Source organism: Chrysemys picta, chromosome 9 (genome assembly GCF_011386835.1).
Source record: "Chrysemys picta bellii isolate R12L10 chromosome 9, ASM1138683v2, whole genome shotgun sequence".
Classification (NCBI taxonomy): domain Eukaryota; kingdom Metazoa; phylum Chordata; order Testudines; family Emydidae; genus Chrysemys; species Chrysemys picta.
The window spans coordinates 87,880,551-87,902,906 of NC_088799.1; the positions used below are offsets into that span (position 1 = coordinate 87,880,551).

The 22,356-nt window shown below is 38.2% G+C and overlaps 2 protein-coding genes across 10 annotated transcripts in view; both read right to left on the reverse strand.

The window, feature by feature from the left end:
• The window catches only part of LOC135973540 (uncharacterized), a 904,472-nt gene that overhangs the window by 747,426 nt on the left and 134,690 nt on the right, over positions 1–22,356 (reverse strand). The window lies entirely within an intron of this gene.
• The window catches only part of LOC101931195 (phosphatidylinositol-binding clathrin assembly protein-like), a 52,543-nt gene that overhangs the window by 12,079 nt on the left and 18,108 nt on the right, over positions 1–22,356 (reverse strand). For 6 of the 9 annotated variants that reach the window (XR_010590436.1, XR_010590437.1, XM_065557293.1 and 3 more), the window contains exons 3-13: positions 20,643–20,718; positions 19,560–19,662; positions 19,291–19,384; positions 19,057–19,168; positions 14,658–14,764; positions 13,983–14,024; positions 8,807–8,892; positions 5,723–5,846; positions 3,703–3,839; positions 3,045–3,151; positions 1,739–1,885 (exon numbers count right to left, since the gene is read on the reverse strand). Coding sequence is in view for 6 of the 9 variants with exons in the window: in XM_065557293.1 (XP_065413365.1) it covers positions 1,739–1,885; positions 3,045–3,151; positions 3,703–3,839; positions 5,723–5,846; positions 8,807–8,892; positions 13,983–14,024; positions 14,658–14,764; positions 19,057–19,168; positions 19,291–19,384; positions 19,560–19,662; positions 20,643–20,718 (1,135 nt within the window). In the remaining 3 variants the exon portion in view is untranslated. The remainder of the gene's footprint in view (positions 1–1,738; positions 1,886–3,044; positions 3,152–3,702; positions 3,840–5,722; positions 5,847–8,806; positions 8,893–13,982; positions 14,025–14,657; positions 14,765–19,056; positions 19,169–19,290; positions 19,385–19,559; positions 19,663–20,642; positions 20,719–22,356) is intronic. The other 3 variants (XR_010590438.1, XM_065557296.1, XM_065557294.1) reach the window with 1 other exon arrangement.

Here is a 22,356-nt window from a genome sequence, read left to right on the forward strand (position 1 = left end):
AAGTTACAATATAATTATTTGGTTGAAATTATGGCAATCCAAAACAGTTTTTATTAGGGCTGTCGATTAATCACAGTTAACGCACGCAATTAACTTAAAAAAAATTAATCGCAATTAATCACAGTTTTAATTGTACTGTTAAACAATAGAATACAAATTGAAATTTATTAAATATTTGGGATGTTTTTCTACATTTTCATATATTGTGTTCTGTGAAATTGAAATCAAAGTGTATATTTTTTTATTATAAATATTTGCACTGTAAAAATAATAGTATTTTTCATTTCACCTCATACAATTACTGTAGTGCAATCTGTCATGAAAGTGCAACTTACAAATGTAGATTTTGTTTGTTACATAACTGCACTCAAAAACAAGAATCTAAAATTTCAGAGCTAACAAGTCCACTCAGTCCTATTTCTTGTTCAGCCAATCACTATGACAAACAAGTTTGTTTACATTTACAGGAGATAATGTTGCCCGCTTCTTATTTACAATGTCACCAGAAAATGAGAACACGTATATGCATGGCACTTTTGTAGCCGGCATTGCAAGGTATTTACATGCCAGATATGCTAAACATTCGTATGCCCCTTCATGCTTCGACCATCATTCCAGAGGACATGCTTCTATGCTGATGATGCTTGTTAAAAAAAATAATGTGTTAATTAAATTTGTGACTGAACTCCTGGGGGAGAATTGTATGTCCCCTGCTCTAACTACATTCTTCCACATATTTCATGTTATAGCAGTCTCGAATGATGACCCAGCACATGTTGTTCATTTAAAGAACACTTTCACTGCAGATTTCACAAAACACAAAGAATATACCAATGTGAGACTTCTAAAGACAGCTACAGCCCTCGACCCAAGATTTAAGAATCTGAAGTGCCTTCCAAAATCTGAGAGGGATGAGGTGTGGAGCATGCTTTCAGAAGTCTTAAAAGAGCAATACTATGATGCGCAAACTACAGAACCTGAAGCACCAAAAAAGAAAATCAACCTTCTGCTGGTGGCATCTGACTCAGATCATGAAAATGAACATGCGTCGGTCCGCACTGCTTTGGATTGTTATTGAGCATGGACGCATGTCCCCCGGAATGGTGGTTGAAGCATAAAGGGACATATGAATCTTTAGCGCATCTGGCACACAACACTGGCTATGATAGTGGCATGAGACTGACTGTTCTCACTTTCAGGTGACATTGTAAACAAGAAGCAGACAGCATTATCTCCTGCAAATGTAAACAAACTTGTCTGTCTGAGCGACTGGCTGAACAAGAAGTAGGACTGAGTGGATTTGAAGGCTCTAAAATTTTACACTGTTTTATTTTTGAATACATTTTTTTGTATATAGAATTCTACATTAGTAGGTTCAACTTTCATGATAAAGATATTGCACTACAGTACTTTTATTAGGTGAACTGAAAAATACTATTTCTTTTCTTACAGAGCAAATACTTGTAATCAAAAAATATAAAGTTAGTATTGTACACTTTGTATTCTGTGTTGTAATTGAATATATTTGAAAACGTAGAAAACATCCAAAATATTTAAATAAATGGTATTCTATTATTTAACAGTGCGATTAATTGCACGATTGGGCTGTCAAGCGATTAAAAAAATGAATCGCGCTTATTTTTAATATTAGAAGGGATTAGAAACATACAAAGAGTTATGCAACCCAGTTTGCTTTTACTATTGTCTCCATTTGGAAAGAAATTAGAGGATGTTTTACCACTAAACTGTTCCACTGTTTGTTTGGCTGTAAAGGTGGAAGAGACGAAAGGGATAGTAGATTTTACAGCTTCTTCAACTGGCTTCATGTCAAAGATGTCCAGATGGGATGGAGAACCAACACAACCATTTGAGGACGAGAAAGGACCTTTCAGATATAGCAGTAAGTAATAAAAAAAGGAAAGAAGAGAATCTAGAGTTCAAATAGCACACAGAGAAGTACAGAGATTGTGAACATCACAATATGAAAGTTTCCCAGAACTAGGGTTAAACAAACTTAGTTGAAATTAATTTCTAGCTATACGTTTTCCCACATGGCGTTCTGCCCAACTCAGACAGTTTTACTGAAACTCATACCAGTTTCCTTGCCTCAAGGGACAATATTTAATTCTGATGTTTTTTACATCATCATTCTGTTAAAAAAAAGGACATTTACTCACCTGTGAACTGAATTCCCGGAAGGCATTACCTATGGAGACTGGGCCTCCAAGCTTAGCAAATGACACTGGGATCATTCACAGCTCCACTGACTAAAACTACCAGTTTTAGCCGTGGCAACATTTCCTTATTTAAGTGTTTCTAAAAACTGCACCTTGTTAGTTAACAAGTTCTTCCCTCAGGTAATTCAATGGCAGTTGTGCATGTGGAAGCTGAAGTAACTGAAGTTAATGAGAGATGCATGTCCATATGGAAGGACAGAATTTGGCCCTGTGTTTTCCCAGTTACATTTGCTTGGTTTACGATGAAGTATCAATTTTTACTATAATCAAAAATTGCAAAGCCAATTGCTGTAGCTGCAGTGGAGCAAGATGTAATCTGCTCTACTTCACAGATTATCACTAAAACAGTCATCTAAATTTTAATTCCATAGCTTTACTATGGATCTACTAGAACTAGAAAATGCTCCTCAAGCCCATTGTTTGCAGTAAAAGAATAAAACCAACTCTAGATTTCACATATTTCTTGTCAAAGAAATAAACTTTTTTTTTTTTTTAAGTTTGCAAATTTAAACAGGAGTTAGTTAACTGTGCTCCAAATCTGTTTTCTGCCATAACAGAATAACGTGTAATTTCTCTAAAATACAGAATGCAATGCTCTTTAATGCATTTAAATTTAATGTCAACTCTAAGATGACCAGTCTCATCTCTTATCAAGGTAAGTAGTAATATTTGGATTTCTGGCAGTTAACTGAACATACAACTTAATCTTTAAGCATGAGTTTTTGTTTTAGTCAGACAACGATAAACTGATGAATTCGCAGATGCTAAAAATATTATCTATTCTGTTAAACCACAATAGTAACTTACCTCCCCCCCACGCATTGCTTGCTGATGTTGCTATAGCTGGAGTACTCTGTACAGTTGGAACAAATGCGGGTTGAAGATCAAAGAGATCACTGGAAAGGTTAGGCATGCTGAAAATAGAGAGAAAAAATATGAGCTACACACGTTAATTATTAAGCTGCATTTGGTCTGTTATCCGATTTAAATTTCCTGAGCAGATTAAGCAAGAATGGAGTTTGTTTTTTGTTTTAAGTGTCTGCACACACGTCCCAACTCCTAGAAATACCAACAGCTAAAAATATATCCAATATGCATTTAATGCAATTTTTGAAGTATGTGGTTTGCACAAAATATTTTTGTTTGCTACAGCCTCCAAGATTCATTTTACTGGACTATTAGAATTACAGAGCTAATGCATATGTTTCCAAGTTTACTTTTCTGGAAGTCATAGTGAAGACCAAGAATGGTGCTACAGGACATAACAACCCCTCCTCCCCCACTCTCAAGTGAAGCATTTAAATTTGGTATCTAATCTAATATCAAGAAAATCTCACAGTCAGTCATAAGATTATTCTGACTCTTGAGAAATATATTCTGTAAAGTTTATCTGTGCCTTTCAATTTTTCAGGCAATTGGCCAAGGCAGTGTTTTATACTTGCTTAGGGAAGAAAGTGTCCCTCACCTACTGGTTGTAGGTGCTGGTGCTGCGAAGAGGTCAACAGCTGTAGTGGTATTCACACTTTTCCCTGATAAGGTGCTTGGAGATGCTGATGTAGAAGTGGAATTTGATACCACAGAAATCTCTTTTAACCGCTGCTCCTGAAAGATAAATTGAGACATACCAATTCATTTAAATTTAGCTGTACTAGCTATTCAATCTTCAAAAGTACTATTTTTCAAGAAGGATTTTTAGTAATAAAGGCTTGATTAACACCAATCATATATTCTTTTGGGATGCCCAAGAAACTGAAATATAGCTAGCTGAAATGTTAAGGGAAAAGTGGAAATGTTTCTATTAAACCAATCTCAAAATTATGTTGAAACATCAAGAATCTGACAAAAAACAAATGCCAGGATGTTTAGTTTTGAAGCTAGCACACCATACTTGGCTCATGCTGTTGGTCCCATAGTACATGCTTATTGTCTACTGTGGCATACATTTATATAGCACCTATCACTGTAGGATAGGCATACGCTTTACAGTGTTTAGATTACAAACATTTGCTAAGTAAAAGGAACTAACTTCTCCTGCAAGGAGGTTCCTAACCTCTGGAACATTCCAAAGTTACATAAATATTATGGTCCAGGCCCAGCAGGTAGCTAACACTAGATAGAGGTCTATCTTTATAACCTATCCTGTATAGGGTGGAGACAAACTGATTATGAATACACATCTCCAAAAACTTGTTTGTACTAGACACATTTCTGATGATTATCTACTTTAGGTTTTTATACTTCTGTCCATCACTGTTAAATTTGACAGTGTTCGAAGTTCCTAGCAGACTTCATGGAGTCTACCCCTCCTTCCTTTTCCTGACAACAGCTCTGCTTGTGTGCATGTTTGTTTCTGAAATACCATTTAAGTAAATGGAATCTCTTTTCTATGCATGTCAATGGGCATTTTGAAAAATAGTTGTGAGTTATTTGAAGAAGAAAAAAACAAAAACATGTTTATAGTACTAGGAGAGCTGTTCATTCCAAAAGGAAACTGCCAGCAAAATTTTATTTTTGCATTTAATTAAGATCTCTGCTCCATATCAATAATTTAACCTGCCCCCTTCTCCCATACAAAGGGAAATCTAGACCAGTCAGCCAGCAACCAAGCCTAGATTTCTAATATAGCAAACCAACCCACAAGTCCTACCAAACTTGATGGCAAATTCCAAGTACAAAGAAGTGCTCCTTCCCCCCCTCCTCCCCCCCCCCCCGGTTAATTAACAACAATAAGACAAAAATGCCCCAAAGATACTCATCAACTGCCTAGCTCACTTAATCTCACCAACCATATGTCTATACTATCTAGGTCTCTCTATACTACACCACATTCCCCAGAGAGAGCTGCTACAAAAATAGGATTTTGAGGGACTAATGTCCAGTTCTCCAACAATAGTGGGATGCTGCCATGGGGGCCTCTGAGCAAGTAACAGAGAAGGAAGGAAGGAAGGAACTCATTTTCCTGAGACAGGCCACTAGTTTGTCAAAACTGTAATTTAACAAGGACATAGATGTGCCCTGGGATTGAAAAATAAACTGTGCTGCAAGATTAACTCTCTCTCCTTTCTATATTTTCATGGACGGGGAGTCAACTATTGTCTGTCCACACTGGAGCATTATGAGTAGCAATATGGCTGTTGCTCCAAGATTCTAGCTTATGGGGACAGAAATCTGTTTCCTAGAGCTATACTTGCTAAATCATCCTAAATATAAAAACCTATGTGGACAACATGTATTCTGACAAAATGTGTACCCAATCTATTTTAGAAGTATAGGTGAATAAAGTGTTCAGATTTTAGTTATCAAGTTATGCAATCATGATAAGAGCCACCATTTACTGGAAGCCACCATCCTTGCATATTTAGGGAAAATCCTGGTCCCATTGAAGTCAGTGGAAGTTTTTCCATTGACTTCAATGGGGCCAGGATTCCACACACAAAATATGTAAGCATCGGGTCCTGGAACACCAATCCTTAAAAGATAGATACCTTAAGTGCTTGCAGTCTAGCTTGTTCTTCTTCCAAAGCTTGCTGTTTCTCTTTCTCATCCATTTTGCTAAATGACATTCCTGTGTTGGCAAGTGTGGAAACAGCACTGGACAGGGTGCTCGCTCTAAAATAAAGTTTCATCAAGAGAATGATTTTTTAAATTGTGACCTTTAATTTGCATCTAAAAGGCACAAAGTGCTTCATAGATAGTATCCTATGCGTCTCTGGACTCAGCACTAAATACAATCACCGTTTGGTGAGGAAAAACAGCAAACACATAATACTGTACATTTTGGGCAAGGGTAGAGAAGGGGACAAGTGTAGAATTAATTATATTTTTCTATAGTTTCAGCTGAAGAGATATCAGATCAATAATCAAGTACAGAATTTCATATAGATGTTTGTGATTTTGCCACACAATTTACATACCTGCTGTAAATATGATACTTTGAATTTTGTTCCACTTCTTTAAATGGCATACATAAACAGGTATGTGTTAGTATTTTATATTGACATGGGAAACAGCACTTTTAAATCTGTAAGGATCTATCTAGCTTGCATGCACCCACACACACTTGATGCTGTAGAGCCAAATCCTCCCAGCTACTTGTGAAAATCTGAGGTAAGAGGCTCAAGCGATGACTCTGCTGCAATGCAGAACTGTGGATTTCTGCGAAATATGCACATCTGTGTTGACTTCATCTCTCAAAAAAGGGGTTTGCCAAAAAAGGGTGTTTTGTCCAACTATCACAAACACTGATGGTACATATTATTGTATCTTTTGGTGAAGGAACTAAAACTATACCCATCTCTTCCTCACCTCATCATTCAAGTGACAATGCATCTTTCAGTAGGAAGAATAAATGGCCTTGCCATCATCCCATCCAAAAAGCACAGCTTGGTAAGGAGCCAAATGGAGACAGTGGTGTGAAACATCATAACATGCCCCATTTTAAGGTGGGGAGGTAGTTAGCCATTCAGAATTCTATTAGCATGATTTTTCTGCCATATATGTGGCAAGCATGGCTTACCTATCAGTGCAGCAAAAGCAACATGGTATTCCTGATTAGTGGCTGTCCTATGAAGGCTGGTTACTGGCGATTAGCACAATGGAATTTGGTTAGCATACCAAAAATATCATGTGATCAATTGCAAGCACTATCTCTTACAGAAAGCTGCAACTTCTTGGTAACTAAATAGGACCTGAAACTGTGTCCACCAGAGGATTTGCATTTTTAACCCATGTGTAATAAGCAATAGTTTTGGAATAACATGTCATGAACAATCTTAAAAACTAATGGCCGTGCTCTTCAATTTCTAGCATGACTATGATTCTAAGTTTGTATACCATGCTCTTGATCATCATTATGCTATCTGAGCAAGTGTAACCATGGTGTCTGGCTTTTGAGTTCAGATAATGCTAATCACAATTAGGAAGCTATGCTAGGTGCATTCGGGCAAGGTGGAAGTAAGAAGCAAATTTAGCATTTGACAATCAATCAGATCCCAGAACACAAATTTAGTCCCATAGCGGGGTCTGGATTTACCTACTGGTTTAAGTCTACCACATGCTGTGAGACTGCAGGACATGGAAACACGTTCACATAGCCCAGGGATTGGCAACCTTTGGCACGCGGATCGCCAGGGTAAGCCCCCTGGCGGGGCGGGCCGGTTTGTTTACTTGCCGCGTCCAAAGGTTCAGCCAATCCCAGGCCAATGGGGGCTGCGGGAAGCGGCGCCGGCTGAGGGATAGCCTATCGACATAGGAGGCACAGGAGGATCTGAAGTAACGTCAGTTACCCTGCCTGTGTGCAAGGATGAACAGGCAGTAGTGAGAATGGCCCACATACATCTGACAAGAGAAATTTGCCCTTAAAGATTACTATTTTCCTGCACTCCCACAACAACAGTGGGAGAGGAGATAATTCCCATAAACACATTCCCAACTCTATGCATCCATCTCTTACACCTTCTGCAACTCATTAAATCTCTATTTAAAAATCAATACAAGCTACCACATGTGGCCTCAGCTCAGCACTTTGCTACTACACTTGTATGTTAAAACTAGGGTTACCATACATCCGGATTTTCCCGGACATGTCTGGCTTTTTGGTCCTCAAATCCCCATCCGGGAGGAATTTCCAAAAAGCCAAACATGTCCGGGAAAATAGGGAGGCATGGTAAGGGGACCGCCTCCTCCCCGGGCTCCAACTTTCCCGGCTCCCATTGCTCGCCAGGGCCGAAGCAACTTCCCCAGTGCAGCAGCAGCAGCCAGAGCCCGCGGAAGAGGCGGCTGTGCGCTCGGATGCCGCCCGCCACCTCTGTGCCCCACAGATCGGGGGAGTTGGTAGTTTTGGTGCAGCCACTCGCACTCGGGCAAAAGACGCTCGGGGGACCCCGAGTGCGAGTGGCTGCAGCAAAACTACCAACTCCCCCGATCTGATGATGACCTCTTGAGGTCCCTTCCAACTCTGATATTCTATGATTCTATGATTCTGCAGGGGCACAGAGGTGGTGGGCGGCATCCGAGCGCGCAGCCGCCTCTTCCCTGGGCTCCAACTTTCCCGGCTCCCGCCGCTCTCTACCGTAGTGGGGGCCGAGGCAACTTCCCCGGCGCAGCAGCAGCCGGAGCCCAGGGGGCAGAGGGGGAATGTGGTGACTTTGGGGAAGAGGCGGAGTTGGGGCAGGGAAGGGGCGGGGCCAGGGCCCCGGCCCCGGCCCCGTGGAGCATCCTCTTTTTTTCAGTATTGAAATATGGTAACCCTAGTTAAAACGCACAGTTTAACAAGGAGTTTGGGGACACAAAGATAAGCATGTAGGTGAAGTTATGTGTTTTTGTCACTAAATAAGAGCATTTAATGTACATTCAAGTGATATCCTCTACTAACAAAGCAACACTATTAATAAAGCTTTAGTCTATGTTTTCCACACTTACTAGAAAAGGAAAACAAATTGTTTGCTTCCACTTACTTTTAGGAGGATGTGAGTATCTCAAGGAAGACCTCAAACTTACCGATACTCAAAATACCTCAGTACAAAGAGAATTAAAATTTAAGACACCTTTGTGATCCACTTGATGCTTACCTGCTAGCAGCTGAGACTTCTTTTGTTTTTTTCCCCTCTAGAGAAGCCAAATGCTGTTCCAATGCTTCAAGCAAGCTGCTGGGTGCCTAAAGTTAAAGTTCTCGTAAAACATCTGCTTGACAACAATGCATTATCATCTTGTGTACAGATTAATTCCCCCATCCACCAACTAAACAATTATGCATTTCTTTTTGGATCATACACTTGGATTCGATTTGCAAGATTCATATTTTGGCAATATCCCCTTTTCAATCAAAATAGGCAAACATGATCACTAAATGCTGGGTTACGAAACAGAAGTTCCACCAAATTGGGCACATGTATAGAAGCAAAGATTGGAATTTTCTGGCAACAGCATTAGCTGTGCTAAGCACTTTAGTAACAAGGCAGGTCAGTTAATTATACTCGGCTCTAATTAGCACGCCCCAAAACTGTGAGAGTGCTTTCAGAAAGTGTTAATTCTCTAGCTACAGTAGCAAAAAAAGGCAGGATATACTTTCATTTGTCTGAAATCCATAAACAAATTTAAATCAGATGATAAATCCTTACAACCAAAAGCCCCCAGTGTATCTCAGTACAACGGGGAATTACCTTTTAGAAACTGAAGTATGATCCACATAACCACTTTATTGGAAGCAACAAAACAGTTTTACTGCACTCACACCAACATAGAATATTAATAGCTATTCCTTTACCACTCATATCTTTGTGTCAAGTTAACATTCCCTCCCTCTTTTCTCAGATCCATCTGTGAACTAAATCAACACATGATACCAGCAGTTCTTATAATCTAGACATTAAAACTGACCATAAGGTGATAGTTTTTAGTCAGGACAAAAGTGTTATACATGAAATGTTCTTACTTTTTTTTTTTTAAAGCAGACTTCTCCAGCATTCCACTATCTCTAGCAAAAAGCTAGGTTTTAAAATGCCATACTACAAATTTTTTTTAAAAGTGAAATAGCTCAACAGTAGACATCAGTAAATGTGTTTAAAATAGCACAAATAAATTTACAAAGTCTTTCTATATCTGGAAACTTTAATCTCTCTCTGAAGTGCTTAAGATTGAGTGAATGAGGCATCTGAACTACTGACAAATGGATGAACAGAAGCAAGCAGCTAATAAAGTAGAAGAATAAACCACACCAAAACCCAGTGCTGATTTAGTTCTTAGTAAGATGTAAGAAAAAGTAGCCAGCCACTAATTAAAAGCCTTGTCTACATGGGCAAAAATTGGTGCCTTTTTTCATTCAAGTTAGTTTAACTCAATTGAAATTTCCCCTCAACACTGACTGACCCACAGTTTAACACCTTTAACAATGTTTCAGATGATCCTAGCCTTTTTCAACACCTCCTTGAAAATAAACCTGCCTTTAAGGGCAGGGCTGCTAGTCTGGCTTTGGAGGGAGAATTTTCTCTCCACTGTTTTACAGGTAGGACTCTCTGTTGTCAACACAGCCACGGCTCCATAAATTGACTGGATTATAATAGACATGGACTCTCACAAACAAGAGAGCAAATCCAAAAATGGGAGTTTCTTGGCCAGTTACAAGTCCTCTTCTTTGGTCTCTAGAGATCCGATGGCCACATCTACAGCTGCCTATGAAGTACATACCAATAAATCGTTGAGAGGAACCAACAAGTGTCTAGACAGGTACAGAAGATAAAAACACATTCTGTCTGTTGGTCCACTTAGACCAGGCAAAGAGAAAAACTATTTCAAGAAATCCAGATTTCTAAAAGAGTGTTAATACAGGTTTTACTCACGTTGCCTGAACATGATTTTAAAGACAGGTTCACCTACAGGACAGGGTTTGACTAGAAATACTTTGTAAAGGAAGTCTTGTAACTGCTTTGTTTGGTTTCCCTTCTGCCTGTTTACTGGTAGGTGGTCTGCTGTTCTCTTTTGACCCAATACCATGTTAGTATCTGATGCAGGTTCTAAATAGAAATTAGTAGCTGTATAGTGTCCCTCCTTCCCTTCAAAAAATCCTCTCCCCGCCCCATTAGAAGAGGCCCTTCTAAGAAAAACAGATGAAACTCACACCCCCTACATATGTCCCTCTGGAAGTCTACGAGACATGCTAAACACACAGTGGTAGTAGGGGATTCGAGCATCAGAAACATAAGCAGATGCAAATACCTCCAAGGTGTTAGACTATTTGATATCACAAGTTATTATGATAGTCTTTTAAAAGGAATCACCTACAGTGATGGATCATTTTGATACAAGACAGCTAAGGTTAACTCAGCAAAAAAGGAATATTGAAAATCTGGTAGAATGTATAATACAATCATGGAAAAAAGCCTTGCTGGAATGGTAGCAAGGTTAAAAGTATTCTTTCTGCTATGGCTTTGTCCTAAACAAGGACACACTGACAACGAACATACAATTGGTTAAAATTAAGTTTTGGAAAAGCAGGCAAATGCTGAGGAACACACAGATTGAACTATTCTCTTTGGGACAACAGACGCACATATGAAACTGTCTCATACTAGGGCTAAGACAATTCTGGGTACACTGGGGCGGGGGTTGGGGGGATGAAGGGGAAGGAATGGCAATCCTTAAGTTTCAGCAAAGAGAGAGGAGTACATCCATTACAAAATAAAATCTACAATATACCTGTGGAAGCAGCCTAAAGCAAAAATGTGAGAGTTGGAATATCTGGTACTGGGAGAAAACCAAGACATTTGGCATTTCCAAAATATACTGGAAAAGAATACTTATTTTCTGCCAAAGTGGTGTCTTAGCAAAAGTGAAAGGTGTAGAGATGGGGGTGGGGAGAGTAAGGGAGAGCCAATACCTAAAATATTCCATTTAGATTATCAAAAGAAAATTGTGAGTAGAGGTGACCACAATACAGAACATATGGGGGTAGGATTCCTGCCTCCTGAACAGATAAATTATGATAAAATTGGAATGTTATTGCGGATCAGGGAGGCAATAAGATTTACTAGTAATAATGGGTGAGTTCAGCTTCCAAAATATAAATGGTTAAAAGTTCCTTATGGACATTGCTTGGAAAAAATACCCATGTGTGCCTATCTCAGAATAAGAAAGAGTAAGAACAACATGGTCAAACAGCAAGTATAAGAGTTGGAGACAAAGACACAAAATATCAAAAAGTGGCAGAGCAGAACTTCAGTGGGTAATATGTAGATTAAGGGCCAAATTTTCATTTCAGCCTAACTAGATCATCATTTTCATCAATTTAGATTACGTAAACATAACTAACAGTACCCGCAAATGAAGGATTTAAGTGATCTAAAAAATGGAGGCTATGTTTTGAAAGTCTGGTCCTAACAAATCTTGAAAGCAAATTTAAACAAATAGCTAAAAACGACTCAATAAAATGTACCATGCAAATCTATTAGAGAGTCCATGAATTCACTAGGAAATGAAGGGTCAGAGACACAGGTATCAGATGAGGTGCTAAACCACACAAGAAAACTGCAATATATCACTAGCACTATATGGTAGTCACCTGAGAGTTCTAAAGTAAGTGAACTACTAAGAAAAATACTAGAAAGACATGATTTAACAGTAGCTGACCTTTTTAAAGGTTAAGTTTGGCCAATACTTTACTCGTCATTTTTTGAAGGAGTTAATCTAGAGGAGGGGGAGAGTGGTAAGGGAACAAAATTAGATTATGACAATTTATTTGGGTTAGTCAAGACTAGGGAAGACTTTGAAGAACATTAGAATAACCTAACAAAACAAGTTAACTGAACAAATGATGGCAAAGAAAACTCAATATTGACAATTACAAGATACAAGTATTGCATGGAACAAACAATTCAGTCAATAGATTTTTAGTCTTAAACTTTATTAAAGGGATTTGGGCGTATTGCTGAAAATACGTTTTGAACATGCAATGACAAGCCAAAGACATTCCTTAAGATAGTAGGGTATTAAGAAGTGAATAGAGTGTAATACAGAAAATAATGCTATTATGCCTCTAGATTATATATCTTCATCTCGGTGACTGTATTCATATTTGGTCTCTTAAATTACAAATAACAAAGAAATAGCAAAGTCCCCAAAAAGGGTAATGAATATTAACAACATTGATAGGGGTGGGAAATTTTCACAAAGATAGATCAGAGACTAGTGCTATTTAGTTTGTAAAAGAAATTAGCACAAGATCAGATGGAGGGATACTGTACAGAACAATGAATGGCACAAAGAAAGACAGTTAGGTGCTGTAATAACACTTTCCATAATAAAATAAAAAGGTCTGTTCTTATAAGGATGGTCAATGTTCCTCTAAATTGATTATACATATCGATTCCATCTGTACTGTCCCTACTCCAGTTTTTCAAGACTCCAAGAATCAACCTAGTTTATTCTGCCTTGTAAATTATCCTCACCACCCGATTTCCCAGTGTCTCCCATCATTAAAGTTTTTGGGGGGCAGGGACTTTCATAGAATCATAAAATATCAGGGTTGGAAGGGACCTCAGGAGGTCATCTAGTCCAACCCCCTACTCCAAGCAGGACCAGTTCCCAGATTTTTAAAAGGTCATCAAGTCCAGCCCCCTGCCTTCACTAGCAGGGCCAAGTACTGATTTTGCCCCAGATGCCTAAGCGGCCCCCCTCAAGGATTGAACTCAGAACCCTGGGTTTAGCAGGCTAATGATCAAACCACTGAGCTATCCCTCCCCCCATTTGTGTGCATATCTTACAGTGCTGAACATATGGCTGGTGCCAATATAAATATCAGTAGATCTACACTGTTATCTTTGGGGACCTTGGTAAAGCTTCCATAGCTGAGTAACAAAGCTTAAGATACAGGTATGTACTGCTGTGTAACTTCTATGAAACCTGTTGCTTGAATGGAGTTGAGTGTTTTCCCCAAGATGTGGCACAGTATGCCTGTGTACTTGAGAGACAGATTCACAAAGGATTCAAAGGAAAAACTTGTTTGTTTTAGTAAAAATATCCCTATAAACCAGATAAACTTCACTGCTTTAAAACAGAAGTCTTATTTAAAGAATCGCAGAACTGTTTAAGAACTGTGTACATGTAACAATCTATGGAAAAAGTGAACATGTATATTTCCATATATAAATATATGGAAGAGAATATATTCTCAGGATGAATATGATACACATTAACCATTAAAACACAAAGGACAAAAGAACTGGGTTAAATGAATATGAAATGTACACTGACCTGAGTAAGATCTGGAATGTCACCCTGATCAATTCCAACTTGCTGGGTTCACAAAAAAGGGGAAAAAAAATGTACATTACTACATGCAGCGGCAATGAAAAGAAAAACTGTGGGGTCTGAATGTTACACAGAAGCTAAGGTATCAAAAGGGACATGAATAACTTTCTGAACTGGTACATTGTTCATGTCAATTCTAACAGACAAGTTCTAAGCTAGAATTTCAGTGTACATGTCAAACAAGCTCAAACTATATTTCTATTTGCACTATTTCATGCAAAGATGCGGAGATTTACTGTAAGAGCTGGAAATAACACAGCTTGTTTGAATTTATGCTCTATTTTGAGCAGAAATATCACAGGAATGCTTTGAAAATATTTATAAATATCATCAAGCCCAGTCATTTCCATCTACTAATCAATGTGTAAAAACAGATTCTTAGTAGCATTTTAGACAGAAAGGGTTTACTGTACTGTTAGTAATTGTTAGGCAAAGAAAGGTGCCTTAAAAATATCACTCAATATAAAAAAAACATGTAAGCGACATTCAGATTCAGCAACCTACAAAAGTTTTATTTTGCACAGCAAATCACACAAACATTAGACTGTTTGTGATGGGACTATTGTACCAGTACAGATAGCTAAATGACCCCCTTTTAATGCATGTAAGTTTATTTACCTCTGCTACTTTGAGGAATTCTGACAATTTGGTCATTCTGGCTAGGAACTTTTTGTAAATATCCAAACCTTCTTTGCACTGGTTCTTCTTCATATCAAAATACTTTTCTGAAGAGTGAAAAAAAGGACATTTGTTAAAAAATCCTCTCCCCCAAAAAACTCCAGAACAAGAAAACTTTCACACTAATGCAAGAGATTTTAAAAGATACAACACTGCAAACAATAACTTTAGATAACACTGGTTTACAATTTTTGAGAAGTCGTCCGCTTCAGAGATAAAATGTGCTATTTATTATGTATTTTGATGTGCTGAATTCAAATATGACAATTAAAACAACTGATTGGCTACTGTTTCTAAGATATTTAAGTTTTGACATTTTATGTCTATGTATATTGTGTAGATAGTAGAGTTTTAATCATAAATTGTAAACCTAGGTCTTTTCATGTGTTTATGGTTGCTTTACATGATAATATTTCACCTGTCCTGTTTATGTAATACTTTAAAAATCAGCAAAAGGGTTATATAAATAAAATTTATTATGAAACAAGCGGCAAAAAACTATTCTGTACATAGTTTAGTCCTATTCAGTGTCTACTCGGCGCTTCTTGGCTTGTCTCTTGTATTCATTAAATAGAGCATCTCTTGTCACTGTCCAGCAATAGTCTGCAAGCATCGATGGGCTCCATTTGCCCTGATAGCATTTCTCCATTGTTGCAATGTCCTGGTGAAATCGCTCGCCGTGCTCGTCGCTCACTGCTCCGCAGTTCGGTGGAAAAAAATCTAGATGAGAGTGCAAAAAATGCATCTTTAGAGACATGTTGCAACCAAGGCTTTTGTATGCCTTGAGGAGGTTTTCCACCAACCACCTGTAGTTGTCTGCCTTGTTGTTTCCGAGAAAATGTATTGCCACTAACTGGAAGGCTTTCCATGCCGTCTTTTCCTTGCCACGCACTGCACGGTCAAATGCATCATCTCAAAGAAGTTCACGAATCTGAGGACCAATAAAGACACCTTCCTTTATCTTAGCTTCACTTAACCTTGGAAATTTTCCACAGAGGTACTTGAAAGCTGCTTGTGTTTTGTCAATGGCCTTGACAAAGTTCTTCATCAGACCCAGCTTGATGTGTAAGGGTGGTAACAAAATCTTCCTTGATTCAACAAGTGGTGGATGCTGAACACTTTTCCTCCCAGGCTCCAATGACTGTCGGAGTGGCCAATCTTTCTTGATGTAGTGGGAATCTCTTGCACGACTATCCCATTCGCAGAGAAAACAGCAGTACTTTGTGTATCCAGTCTGCAGACCAAGCAAGAGAGCAACAACCTTCAAATCGCCACAAAGCTGCCACTGATCTTGGTCATAGTTTATGCACCTCAAAAGTTGTTTCGTGTTGTCATAGGTTTCTTTCATATGGACTGCATGACCAACTGGAATTGATGGCAAAACATTGCCATTATGCAGTAAAACAGCTTTAAGACTCGTCTTCGATGAATCAATGAACAGTCTCCACTCATCTGGATCGTGAACGATGTTGAGGTCTGCCATCACACCATCGATGTTGTTGCAGGCTACAAGATCACCTTCCATGAAGAAGAACGGGACAAGATCCTTTTGACGGTCATGGAACATGGAAACCCTAACGTCACCTGCCAGGAGATTCCATTGCTGTAGTCTGGAGCCCAACAGCTCTGCCTTACTCTTGGGTAGTTCCAAATCCCTGACAAGGTCATTCAGTTCACCTTGTGTTATGAGGTGTGGTTCAGAGAAGGAGGATGGGAGAAAATGTGGGTCCTGTGACATTGATGGTTCAGGACCAGAAGTTTCATCCTCTTCCTCGTCCGACTCAAGTGAGAATGATTCTGGTGCATCAGGAACCGGCAGTCCTTCTCCGTGGGGTACTGGGCGTATAGCTGATGGAATGTTTGGATAATGCACAGTCCACTTTTTCTTCTTTGACACACCTTTCCCAACTGGAGGCACCATGCAGAAGTAACAATTGCTGGTATGATCTGTTGGCTCTCTCCAAATCATTGGCACTGCAAAAGGCATAGATTTCCTTTTCCTGTTCAACCACTGGCGAAGATTTGTTGCACAAGTGTTGCAGCATATGTGTGGGGCCCACCTCTTGTTCTGATCTCCAATTTTGCAGCCAAAATAGAGGTGATACGCTTTCTTAACCATAGTGGTTATACTGCGCTTTTGTGATGCAAAAGTCACTTCACCACAAACATAGCAGAAGTGATCTGCACTGTTCACACAAGTACGAGGCATCTCTGCTCATTTTGGCTAAACAGAAATGTGTCCCTTTGCAAAATCAAACACTGACAAATAAGAGAGCACGACACTGTATGATTTCTAGAGCTGATATAGGGCAATTTGTTCAGCAGAGAGATGTAAGCTTCGTTATGATTGCATCATCCATGACTTCTAGGAATGACATGATGCAATTCAGATCATGTATGACGCAATCCCAGCTTCAGCTTGCATCATTCATTTTTTGCCTAAAAAGCAAGTACTGTCCAAACCCAGTCATAGATTTATTCATAGATCCAGTCAAAGATGTATTTTAATCATTTCTGGTTTAAACTGAGATCCCTTCCCTTTATAACTCACTTATCCTCTGCCATTCCCAAGTCAAGGGTCCTATATACTGACCCAATAGCATATCTTGAAAACTAGAGCCAATCAACAATTTTAAGCATCATTTTCGTTCTCAGTGACCCAGAATTAGTAAAGTTTGACTACATTTATTTCAGAAGCATTTTGGCTGTAGAACAGTGTAATTTTAGGGAGAGGAGATATTAACCAATATAGAAAGCCATGTTACTTTTAAGTGTAACGTGTTTGGGACTACTCATAATAATCTCCATATTTACAATGAGTTTGTTGATTTCAGCAAGTTATAACTTGGTGGACAGTTGTAGTCAGCCTGAATGTAAAGTGTTTAATCTGTTTTTAAATTCTTTGTCAGCTAAGCAGGACTTCATTTTGAAGAAAAATGTTTGCAAAAAAAGTCAGTCTATGAGGTGCACTCAAACAATATTAATGCAGTAGCTGACTTTAGTAAATTAAAAATGCACCACGATTATCTATTTTTAAAGCATTTTTAAACTACACATCAACATCTCAATACTATGCATTTGTGGTTTGTAAATGGAGATACAGAATCTGAAGGAAGCATTTCAAATGAAAACTCAACTTTCACATGTATCCAACTTTGACTTGTCAATATTAATGTACAGAATCCTTATGAGTAAACCTGACAAACAGGAATAGCATTTGCACCCTTTTGAGTACTGAGTTTTATTTTTCATACTCTGAAACTTGTAGATTTTAATGCATCAATAAAATTAATGACACTGGCAGATTTAATGGAGGAGAGTGAAAGCTGAATCCAAAAATTATTCAATACATTCTTTTACTGCTTTACTATCTTTTTTGTGTAAGATTCTCAAAATTTTTCCCCTTAGTTACTCTTGAAGGCACAATCCACTTAAAAACCATGCCTGACATACGTGAACCAAGAACTCAGCAAAGTAGAACTCTACAACCTGCACAAGACCATGCACACCAGTTGTTAAAGTTGATAAAACAAAGACACAGGAAACCCAACAATGTGCACTGTGTGCACTGTATATTCAGCAAATAAACAGTAACCTTTTTAAAAAAAGGTTTCAAAGTAGCAGCCATGTTAGTCTGTATCCGCAAAAAGAACAGGAGTACTTGTGGCACCTTAGAGACTAACAAATTTATTAGAGCATAAGCTTTTGTGGACTACAGCCCACTTCTTCGGATGCATATAGAATGGAACATATATTGAGGAGATATATATACACACATACAGAGAGCATAAACAGGTGGGAGTTGTCTTACCAACTTATCTCCTCAATATATGTTCCATTCTATATGCATCCGAAGAAGTGGGCTGTAGTCCACGAAAGCTTATGCTCTAATAAATTTGTTAGTCTCTAAGGTGCCACAAGTACTCCTGTTCTTTTTAAAAAAAGTATGCCCAGTAAACCCAGCACAGGCCAACCTACTTTAGAGCCCCTCCCCCAATTAAAGTGTACTTATAGGCCAAATTCTTTTATAATCTGGTTATAAGGAACATTCAAAACACATTTCTGGTATTTCTAAAATAGAAATTAAGGAAAGAATAACTCAGATTTACACTTCAGCTTGAAAAATAATAAAGGCATTGATATATAGGCCTTAAGGCAAATCCTGCTGTCACTGACAATAATGATAAAAGTTACCACTGACTTCAACAGAAGCAGGATCTGGCCCTTAATTTGTTAGGCTATTAGACACAATTTGCTTTTAAAATTTCTACTTCTCCCTCACTGTCTCCCCCAAAGATTCAAGAACATATGCACACATATACACACCAGTTCCACATACCTAATAGGTTAATAATCCCTTCATTATAGGCTGCAAAAAGCCTAATGGAATCTTTAAAGAGAAGCATGAAGGCAGCATTTATTACACCATTGGTTAATTCATTTGGATTTGCCTGTGTAGAAAGTGAAGAGATAGATTAAAAGTATTGGTGGGGAGAAAAATACCAATAAATTTCTTCCCATATCAATTAAATAAAATATTTTAACAATGAAATACAATTTAGAATGTGCTTACATCAAAATCAAGGAGCGCATCAAGCTGGTTCTGAATAATTGGAAGAGTTTTCAGAAGCTTTTCAGTATTCATAGTTCTCATCACTCCATCTATCCTACAATGTGTAAAATGCCAAATGTATAAATGTACATGTGACCTAGAACATATGATGCCTTGATATGATTAGTACCCTGTATTTAACTACAGTTTAAAAGGCAGCAAAGTTATATGGCAAGCTACTAGTAACCTCTTATATCTGAAATGAAAAGCAAAAGGAGAGTATTTCTTACCCTCTTTTCATTTTGGTGAAGTCAACTGCTAAAAGTCTGTAAGAAAGTGCTTTTTCATTCAAGTATTTGCTATATCGCCTAATGAAGGTAGACATATCATAACCTGAAAATTAAATGTTTACTAGTTAGACATTTCAAAGAGGAAGAGTATCTATTTATTTTGTAATCATTTTTCAGTACTATTCTGTAATGTGTGTCATTGCACACTACTTGTATAAGGAGAGAACGCCATGTTCACTTGCAGGGCCCCTAAAGCCTCCCTCCATATTTCTCTTGATTATTTGCAGTAGCCTTGAGGCATAGTGCAGCCATCATCTTCCCAAGTGATGATAATTCCATGGAAATTATCTGGACTATGTTAATGCCTCACCTAACAACAGTAGGAGAGGCTACTGTTGGCAACTATGAGGCACTCTTATTCTTATAGTATACAGCTCACTGGAAACAGAATCAGTCAAATGCTGAAGACTAAAGATGGGAACTACTGAACTTCAGCTACTGTAAAAAAGTATGCTCTCAAAAAAATACTAAAAAAGGTATATATTTTTGCCATCATACAAACTACCTCTAACACCTTTCAGAGATCTGCATGAAACACTTTCACTAACCACTAGTAGTGTGTTCTAATGACCATATTATGAAGCCTGACAATTAATATTACCTCCCCGCCATTGTGGAATGCAGCCAAATGAAAAAGATTATTCCAGTGCTCATGTGTTAAGTTATAAATGCCTTTTTAAAAAGACATGTAAATACATTTCTAGCTCTCACCTGTGTAACTTTCAGCCATCCTATAATTTTCCCTGCTTCCTTTGCTTACTGTCATCCCTTTGCACTGCATAATATAAATTAAGCCCCCTTTCATGGAAACGTCATTTTCTGTTAAACACCAGTGACTTACAATCACTACTAATGCAGAGCTAGAAAAATGCACGTATATAAGACATTAAAAAAAATCAATTGTTTTGTTATGTAGGTTTTTGCGGGAGGGGGTGCTTTATTTCGTTGCTTTGCCAACCTTCTCTTGAAAAAGTAATACTTTACTGTTTGCAACTTAGTTTTCACAAAGAAAAAGATTCTTACCCTGCATGGCACTTTTGTCCAGGTAGTTGTTTAGATTGAACAATGTATTTCGGGATGCAAGATACTGGATAAAGCGCTGATGAAGGGGAAAAAATGTCAACTGCTTGAAAATTACTTTTTCTTCATTAAATATAATACATTTAAGAATTAGATTACAAAACAACTGCATGTAACTTGGGTATTTCAGAGGCAACATTTACCTTTATCTACAATGTACAAATTAGTTGCAACAAAAATGATTCACCAAAATTTAGTAAACTAAAGTGAATACATTAAATTTCAGAACTGAGAGTTTGGTAGACGAAATTTGTTCAGTCTGAAGAAAAGCACTCTACTGTCCACACATGAAGTTACATTAGCATTTGAGGGAGTAGCTTACATGCCTTTTTAAGTAAAAGTTTTGTTAATTCTGTAGCTCACAGTAGGGAAACTGGAGAAAAACTATAGGTGCTCTAAAAGTTTCTTCTGTACGACGCTATAACTTCTATGTAAGGGTTAAAGAGACAATTACAAACTATTTGGGAATGCTTTATAAAAACACAGACACTAAAGCATTCAAGTATTTATATAGTTATTAACTCACCTGGCATTATACTACTTCTAAGTAAGTCTATAGCGTTAGTCTCCTCCTCTTCCTCCTCCTCAAATAGTTGGCTAAGCAGAGGAGACAAGAAAGAGGAGGAGACTAAATCTATAGCTTAATTTATTAATGTTATTTAAAAGGAAACTGCTTCATGAATAATTTAAGTCTCTCTGCCACTTTTAATACATATTAATATGCACACAATCATGTCTTCCTACAACTCAAACTATAAATTAGAACTTATCTTTTCAGGACAAAAAATATTGTCACCACAGTTACAGGGTTAACTGCACCTCTGACCTCTACCGAGTCTGAGCATCTCCCCTCAGGTTAAAGCCACATGCCTTCACTTCTCTCAGGGTGGAATCTTGCAACCCGCTGGGTCTTGGGCTATAGCACGTTGCCTACTAACAATGATTGCTTCGAAGGCCCGGCTGAGTTTGGTATCTGTAAGTCTGCCTTTTGTGAATTGTGACCTATAGGCCTAGTCGGGAATTTTTCAATAAAACAGTTTTTTGTCTGAATAGTCCAATTTCTCAAAACTGAAACTTTACCTGGGAACGTACCAGATTCAACAAAACTTTCATAGGGAAAGGTTTCTCAGGTTCAGTACGGCATTTCAGGTCAAAACCAGAGACACAACCCACCCCAAAAATATGCCAGTAGTGAGCGCACTCACCTAGTATGTAGAAGACCCAGATTCAACTCACTGCTTTGCCTGATTCAGACCAAGGACTTGAACCTGAGTCTCTCACATCCTAAGTGTCCTAACCACCAGGCTGCTATTCTGGGGTGAGGTGGTTGTCGCTCTCTCTCTGACCCAATGAATTTTTTTTATACACACTAACAGTTTCAAAAGACAGAAACACATTCTTATAGCCTGGTGGTAAAGGTACTCACTGGGGATGTCGGAGACCCAGGTTCAAGTCATTAGTCTGAATCAGGTGAATACCCTCAATGCCAAGCTATTCTGGTGTCTCTTGTTTTTCCACTCAAAAAAAAAAAACAACATAACTTTGAAAGATCTTGGTTTCATCCCAATGTAGAACAGGGAAGTTTTAGAAATCTCAAACATGATCACAGGAGAGGAAAAGTAGTTCCCACCCAGCTTCAGTGACCAGTGGCTAACGC